The following is an 8,447-nucleotide window of genomic DNA, read 5'->3' on the forward strand; positions in this document are numbered from 1 at the left end:
GCAAAACAAAAACATTACTCGTACAAACTGGACAAGACTTTCAGCCAAATTATATTTTCCAGAACCTGTTTTATTGGGCAGACTTCACAGATGCTGAACATGCAACAACCCACAAAAAGCCAATTATAATGCCAGACAAATGTTGTTTTTTAGACAGCCAAAACATAATCAGTCATTTTCAGTCACAACATAAAGGTACAGCATGTGTTTTATGGGCAATGGGTCTTACTGGTTTTGGTGCTGCTCATTCATTTAATTAATTATAGTGCGATAACATTCAGGATGTACAATGCCCTTTGAAGAAAATAAAAGTCCAAACTGAACGGTCAAATCTGTAGTTAGTAGTCAACAAGTATGCCTTTTATCACTTCTTATTCATGATCTGAAACAACTGGAAAATAGAGAGTAAACACAAACCTAGTCCAATCTCCTTTGTTTGTCGTCTCTTTCTGTGCAACATGTTTTGAAATCACCTCTGTATCTTTCTTACACGGTCGATCTAAACTTAAGTCTATCTTTTCCTTGAATGGCTCCCGTCCCTGCTGCGGCGCCTCCTGTATCGACTGTAGGAGGAGCTTCGAGACCTGTTCCTGCCGTGTCCGTGGCGACCGTGCATGTAGCCCCGCCCTCCGCTGCTGCTCCTGCTCCTGTCCCGACTCGAGCTCCTGCTGTGGCTCTTGCTTTTCCCGCGTCTCCTGCTGCTGCTGCCGTGGTGACTGGAACTCCTCCTCCTGCTGCTGCTGCCGTGGCGACTGGAACCTCTCCTCCTGCTGCTGCTGCTGCTGCTGCCGTGGCGACTGGAACTCCTCCCTCTACCTCGATTGTGAGGACTTGAAACTCTATGCGGATGCTCTTTCACTTTTGCGTTCTCTTTACTAAATTTACTCCTCATTGCATCGTCTTTTTTGTGATCTCCACCTCCGCCTTCTCTGCTTTTCTTTACCTCCACATTTTGCACCACAACAGACTTCTCTGCCATTACCCCATTGACCCTGTTTAGGACGCCCATTATCAAGTCATTGGCTCCACTCGCCTCCAGTAACGCTCGCTCCTGAGTATCTGGAGACTTTTTATCACCGCTTTTCTTGAGCAGGTTACACAGCAGTTTCTCCCTCAGCTCCTTCTCTCGGCGCTGAAGCTCCAGTGCTCGCTCCTTCTCCACCTCCACTCGGTGGAGCTCCTCCTCCTGCTGCCGTCTGCAGGCCTCCAGCTGCTGCAGGCGGGACAGCTCCTCCCTCTGCTGCGCCTCCTCTCGTCTCTTCAGCTCCTCGTGCGCTGCCCGCTCCTTCTCCAGCTGCTTTTGCCTTTGAGCCTGAGAGAACAGAGAATAACAAGAAAAACTTTAGAATGACAATGTTTGTGAAGAAAACAAAGAAGGTGAAAGTTACAGGAAGCACATAACAATTCCATCCAAAATAAAACATTCATTTAGCAAAAGAAAGGAGTAAAATAAAAACTATTGTGTAAATTAGGCAGGTTATGGCCCTTATTTACATTATGGCAGGTTGCCAAGTAACCAGGAAGTAAATTATATAAAATGTAGAAGAATAAAAGAACATAAGTTTTAAGAACATACAGTGTACCTTTTAATGGAACATTTAAGTTTATGCAATCTTAGTGTTGGTCAGTTAGAACCTTTGTGAATGTGGCACTCTCTGCTAATGTTGTCACGGTGCTAACATTATAAACTTGGAAAGGAATAATTCTCAATCAAAATGTAGTTTTCAATACCACAAGATCATTCTAAAACTGTTGAGTAAAGGTCATATTTCCTCCTGTTGGTGTGATGTTTTTTGGTATCGATACTTGCTCAAATGAGTATCTAGTTTGATTAGCTTTGACAACCCTTGGCGAGTGAATGAATAATGTTGAACTGTGGCACTTTTGACAAGCTTAAAAACTGAAAAAAATATCCATTCAGTTTATCGAACCAAAGTCTTCTAACAACAGATGCTTTGTTCTGTGTATGGAGCCTGAAATGACTAGCTCCAGGCGCTAAATTTTATTGGACCAAATCCATAAAACATGTCCTCTCCATAAGCCAGATAATCACGTAGGGTTTGACAGTAACAGCGCACGATGATAGCGAGTGTCATTTGCCACCAATCTTCTGCAGCCCTTTGAAAATCAATCATAGAGCGATTAGACGGTCCTGGCAATTTGCATAATTGTTCACAAATGATCACCATCTGTTTACGCAGCCACCTGCCCAGGCAAAACGGCTCTTTCGAATGCGGCGCCCATCTCTGCTCGGGCGGGATGCAGTCTGCCGTGTCTTCATCAGCGCTGCCTGTGTTATTGTGACGTCTTTATGAGTTTCGGCTCGATTGATCATGGTACCTTTGCTCTGGACAGCAGCTCAGCGATCAGCCGTATGGACTCCAGGTTTCTCTGGGCGAGCAGCAGCCTCCTCTCCTCCATCGCGATCTTCATCTGGAGTTTCTTCTGCTCATCCTCCTGTTGTTTCTTGACCTTCTTGAGGTTCTTGCGCTCCTCTTTCTCCTTTAGCTTCTGCTCACGTTTGCGCAGCCTCTCCTCCTTTCTCCTCTCCTTCTCCTCCTCCTCTTGCTCCTTCTGCTTTCTAAAAGAGACATGTCACATAAAACTGTAAGGAAAACGTTTTCTGACAACAATAACAACGACAAAATAATCTAGAATGTTTCTTTCCTTCGTGTTAAACCTTGTTCAAACTTTTGGCGATGCATTTTTGCAACATAAATTTGACTTTACCTCTCCTCCTCTTTCCGCCGCTCCTCCTCTTCTTTCTCTTTGCGTTTCTGCTCCTCTCTCTGTTTCTCCAGCTCCTGTAACTTCTGTCTTTCCAGGTTTCTCTTCTTTATTGCCGTGTCACTCAGATGCTTGCTGGTATCAAAGCTCACCTAGAAGAAGAATAGAACCACACAGTAGGAATGTCAATATTGTTCAGTTATTACAATATTGACTATTTAGGTCTTTATTGTCTGATGCTGCTCAAATGAATTGCCCTTGAGGGATAAAGGCGTATTTATATCTGGCCGACAATTTCCTCCTTTTTGTAAATAGGTTATTTTTAATACAACTGTTATACAATTTATGAAGGAATGCCGAGTTTAGCAATAGTTTCATGCTAAAATAATATACAAATGAATCAATAAGTAATCTGAGACGGCACACAGTATCAACGTTGGTCTTGTCCGTGTTCATTCACTTTGCTTAAATGAGAAGTGTCGGGATTAGAAGGCACCCTGTGTTTCATCTAGGAAATAATGACAATGCAGCTTTAACTGTCATTACATTAAGAGCTCCTAAGTCAAAATGTCTCATCACAGCAACATGATGTAATAGTCTGTCAGAAGATTAGGAAGAATAATGAATGTATCACAACTGTATTAGCTGTATAAGTATAGTGCAAGTATAAATAAAAACATGTAAAAGTGTACCTTTATGTTGCAGGCCACAGCTTTGCTATCTTCTCCCTTCAGCATCAGTTTCATGCTCCGCAGTGTGTCCATCGCTTTAGTGAAACCGCCGTACTCCACAAACTGGACATAGGCCTCAAAGTTCAGGTGGCCACCAAAACTAAACGTGTTAAAGTTTTTATCCATCATCTCCTCTCTGTAGGGGTCCAGCATCGGGATGTCCACTTTCCTTACCTGCAAAATAAGTCATTTATAAGTAATTTCTTGAACATTTGAAATATTTAGTAGGGCTAAAAATTTATATTTGATAACTGTTTTAATATAGCAATATTTGATCATTTTTTGCCATTTTGTTCATGTTGAGGACATAATAATATCAGTCATAATAATAATAATATTATTGCATTATTATTTTTGCAGCCCTAAACTTTTAGCCCTAAATTTCTGCATGATAAAGATAGGTGGTTACCCTTCCAAACGTCTCAAACACAGCGATGAGCACCTCCTCAGACGGCCGGTCAGGGAACTGGCTGTCCTTGTGACTGAACCAGCGACAGGGCAGTCCCTCCAGGTGGATGGTGTCGGGCCTCTCGCCCGGCAGCCTCTCGTTCATGTCTTTGGCGTCACGGAAAAACGAGTCCCAGTCGTGACGTGTGGGACAGTCCACTTTGTTTTCCACAGCACGAACCTAAGGACACAAAGTCAGCCTGAGTCAAAGATGCAGTTTATAAAAAAAATACTCAGTTGAAAAGGGTTGTCTAAAAACAGACAGTTTAACAAATAACTGCTCTTATTGAATGCAAGTCTTGTTAGGTTTGGTTGCATCTTTAAAAAGGCACCTAAAAATACCCCCTACAATCCTCACCAGAGTAAACTGTCCAAATTATATCCAGGGATATACTGTCCTAGGCCATATTACACTGTGGGGAAAAGGGTCCAAGGTAAAGTAGCCATGGCCTGAATATACCCCATTTTGTCAATCTCATGTCTTGTTAATTAGCCTAATGATGCCCGAGTAAATGTATTTATTCAGTGTTTTACCAGTGAGGTCAGTTGAGAACACATTCTCGCAGCACAATGACCTGGTCAATACGCAGCACAAAACAACACAAGAATAAACTTATATCAATCAAAACATGCTACAGTAAAACAATTGAGGTCAATATATAAATTAAATTGTGAACTGATCCTGTTTTTTTTTAATTTCGCACTGGATTGGACCAAACCTAAAGGCACGAAAAAAACTCAAAAACTATAAGACCAAAAAGATGCTGGGAAACACTTGCTAGAAATCTTAAGTTTGGTTTGCCGAGTTTTAAATATAACTTGTGGGAAAATATTTAAGTTCAAGGTACAGACAACCCCAACCTGTTACCTCGAGCTAGAGAAATGTGTTCAACGCAAAAAATGGCAAATGTTGATTTATTTACAAATATAGATCAAAATGTCCTCATGCAAAAGTAATTCATGTTTTGTGTAACCAATGGTAAATAAATGGTCATATTCTTATAGCACTTTTCTAAGTTCAAAGAAGCTCTCAGAGTGCTTCACCTCAAAGAACCACTCATTCACACACCCGTGTTCACAGAGTCTGATGACTAAAACCAGTTGCAATAAACTGATATGAGCTGCTGTGATGTGTCCTCAGAGTGTAGTGTCTCGTTATCTGAATAAACCTCATCTCATTATGTGCAGAAAATGGACAATAAAATCTACTTTTACCCGTCTTCGAATAAGTTTCCTGGCAATTATGTCTATTTTAAGCCCAACTAATTCAAGACGAGTCACAAATGAGCCTTAATGGGGGTTGATGTGGTGTTTACCTCCGAAAAGTACATGGATTGTTCTGTGGTAGTAAATACTGCAGGCGGCCCACAGCTGGGGCATTTTGGGATTATTATACAAATTTAAGCCGACCATTTTATTCTTCTCCCCGTCTTCATGTTTGTATTTGGAACAATAAATACAGTAAAGTTAATGTTTGCTCTTGTAGTTGTTGAACAGTGGGTGATGGAGCAGCTCTTCTACATTAAAATGAATGGATTGCTTTCCCCACACAGGTTCATTAGTGGATGTTCCCTCGGATGCTGACTGTATCTCTGACTCTGTATCACAAAAATGAATATTGTGCAGCCCTAATGCGGAGGTTAAGCTACTCCAACACTACTCAAATGATTATTAACTACAATACCCTAGTAATTATTGCACTGTCTGTTAATGAAAACAGTAGCAACATAAGTAGTGGTTGAAGAAGTAGAAGCAGCAGAATTTATGAGATGGCGGTAGTAAAAAATAAGATTTACACAGTGGGAGGAATACAGGCAAGTCTTAAAACATTACTGTTCCTATTGGATACTTCTAACATTCAGATGCAGACAGATACTGGCACCCGCTCCTCATCTGAACTTGACATAGAATCTTTACCTTCAAAACGTCAGTAAATCCACTCAGTTTGATGGTCTTCCCGTCCAGGCGAGCCAGGAGGTTCTTCACTACAGTCTTGTTCTCCACCTCTCCTTCAAACCGTATAAAGTCCATGGTGCTCTTTGAGATGCGCAGGGCAGAGAACTGCTCCGGGGCGACCATGGACTTCACCCGCTCCATCACCTCCCAGTTGGAGATGCTCTTGCCCGGCAGCTTGAGTTGGGGCAGAGCGACGCTGACGGTCATTTTGGCGATGGGTTTGAGGTACAGGTTGTACTCGGCAGACAGGCACACGGCCTCTGAAGTGTCGTGGACTATTGTGGTGGTCATAGTAACAGAGGGAAACTGCTTTGGAACAGAAAGAAGAGAACAGATAATTGTTACACGAGGGCTGCAACTGACAATTATTTTAATAGTCGACTAGTCAAACGATTAGTTCTTTGTACATTGAGAATTTTTAAATGCATTTTAATCAAATAATACTGGTTGAAACATAGAAAATGAAGGCTTCTGGAAAAAATATATAGTGTATTATTGGTAAAAAAAAATCATTTAAAATACCAATGTTTTTGTTATAAAAGGTTTTGTGTTTTAGAGTCTGTATAGTCCAGTTAGCAATGTAATCATTAAAACAATAGCGATTATGTTAATGCTTGACTAGTTACGATTATTCCAATTAGTTGAATTAGTTACGTGACTTTTACAATGGCGCACATTAAATCTTGCATCGGCAGATCAGATTTATGAATAATGTAGTTGGTGCAATGTCATGTTATTTGACTTAGACAAACTTTATTGGTCCAGAAAGAAGCAACTTGGACACAGTAGCTCACATAATTACAATGTTTTAAAAAAGACAAATGTTTTAATCACACGGCCGAAGTAGCAAAGCGCCTTGTGTCAAATAACATGTCTCAACATGACAAGATGACAAATGAATAAAGTAAAGCTCCAGCACATTTCATGACATAATACAAGGTTTTAGAGGACCTACACACAATCTGTCAGAGGAAACAGAGCAAAGCTGTAGAAACTCTGGTCCTTGTCAATCCAGTGTTTATTGTATTAAATAAAATTATTAAAATAAGGACCGTCTATGCCACCATAGTCTCTGTATAAAACTGTTTACACCACATTTATATGAATCCTAAATCAACTATATTACCCTGCTAGAATCAAAGCTCATTTAGTGTTGCATGAAATACAAGTAAACTCATAAAAAAGCTAACATTAGCTGTGTAGCTAGCCTGTTAGCTTCAGATGTGTTCAAAAGGACTTGGCTGGAAAATGAAATGAACATTTAGCTAAATGCCACTCACCTCACATTGGTATTTCCTGAATAAATATATAGTGTCACAATTACAGACAATTGTCTAGGGCTTCTTGTTAAAGAAAAACATCGCAACTCTAGCGTCTTCCGTTTTGAAAGAAGCGCACTTTGACCTTTGAGTAGAAACAAGCCGCACAATTGTAAACAGCGACGTCATGTGGACACGTGGGAACTGCACCCAGAGCCCACAGGTCATGATTGAATGAACAAGCTGTCTCATTGTGTGGCTGTCACTAAACCTCCAAACCATAGAACCCACAACAATGCCTTATTTTATATAGTTTGTGTTTTGCTATTATTATTATTATTATTATCATCATCATTATTATTATTATTGTTATTAATGTTAATATTAATATTAATATTAATATTAATATTAATATTAATATTAATATTAATATTAATATTAATATTAATATTAATATTAATATTAATATTAATATTAATATTGATATTAATATTAATAGTATTAATATTATTATTATTATTATTAGGCCCGAGCGCCACAAGCTGGCGAGAGGCCTATTAATCTCGTAAGGCCGTGCGAAGCACGGCTGCGAAAGTGCGCACGTAGTGCGCACAAAATCGAGCGCGAAGCGCTCGCCCACTTCCAAACACTCACTAACGCACTCCTCCACTCATGCACGCCCCGTGCATACTAATTAGTTGTAGGAAAATGGAACATTACCGTTGTAAACGGGCGAAGCCCGTGCAAAAGTTCGCACTAAACGAGCACTTTACATTGGGATGACGACCGCGAAGCGGTCGTCATCCCCATATAAAGCACTCATTTGCGCTAAGTAGCTCACGAATACGTTCCCCATCTCTTGCATGTTCCGTGCATATAAGCATGTAATGCAAAAATTGAACATTATTACTGTATAGAGGGCCAAAAACACAAAGTGGGCGGAGCCCACTCAAAATTAACGAAAGTACCCGTCAGTGACCAGGGACCCACACCATGAGGTAGGAAAGCGCGAGCGCTTTCCGAAAATGTATAGTTTATGATATTTGAAAAATGGGAAACATTGTTTTCGCATCGGAATATTATTCTTTCTTTCTTTCTTCTTCTTCTCGGGACCAACCCCCCTAAACATGACTTCGGAGTTTTTCCAAACGTCGTACTTTTACGAACTCCTCCCAGGGCGTTGGCCCTAAAAAGCTGAAATTTGGTGAAAATGCTACTGAGGAGTGGGACATCAAAAGTTATCCAAATTACATTGATACCTCTCACGGTCTCGGTGCGGCGAAGCCGCAAACTGTAGCTAGAATTTCAGAAATCTCCCATATTTAAA

At 40.5% G+C, this 8,447-nt stretch overlaps 1 protein-coding gene across 2 annotated transcripts; it reads right to left on the reverse strand.

Annotated features, from left to right (window-relative positions):
• Nucleotides 1-446: 446 nt before the first annotated feature.
• On the reverse strand, nucleotides 447-7,266 carry akap17a (A kinase (PRKA) anchor protein 17A). Of its 2 annotated transcripts, XM_072445076.1 has the most exons (8): nucleotides 7,142-7,266; nucleotides 5,823-6,170; nucleotides 3,868-4,086; nucleotides 3,420-3,632; nucleotides 2,731-2,879; nucleotides 2,341-2,581; nucleotides 805-1,312; nucleotides 447-759 (listed from the first exon to the last, which is right to left on the reverse strand). In XM_072445076.1, the coding sequence occupies exons 2-8, from the start codon at nucleotides 6,150-6,152 to the stop codon at nucleotides 512-514; spliced, it is 1,908 nt and encodes a 635-aa protein (XP_072301177.1). In that variant the 5' UTR covers nucleotides 6,153-6,170; nucleotides 7,142-7,266; the 3' UTR covers nucleotides 447-511. The 2 variants fall into 2 exon arrangements, with proteins under 2 accessions (XP_072301177.1, XP_072301176.1); XM_072445075.1 differs by having other exon boundaries at nucleotides 448-1,312.
• Between the last annotated feature and the right edge of the window lie 1,181 nt (nucleotides 7,267-8,447).

Source organism: Eucyclogobius newberryi, unplaced genomic scaffold, assembly GCF_026437365.1.
Source record: "Eucyclogobius newberryi isolate DKJ021-1_F unplaced genomic scaffold, fEucNew1.0.hap1 SCAF_14, whole genome shotgun sequence".
Classification (NCBI taxonomy): domain Eukaryota; kingdom Metazoa; phylum Chordata; class Actinopteri; order Gobiiformes; family Gobiidae; genus Eucyclogobius; species Eucyclogobius newberryi.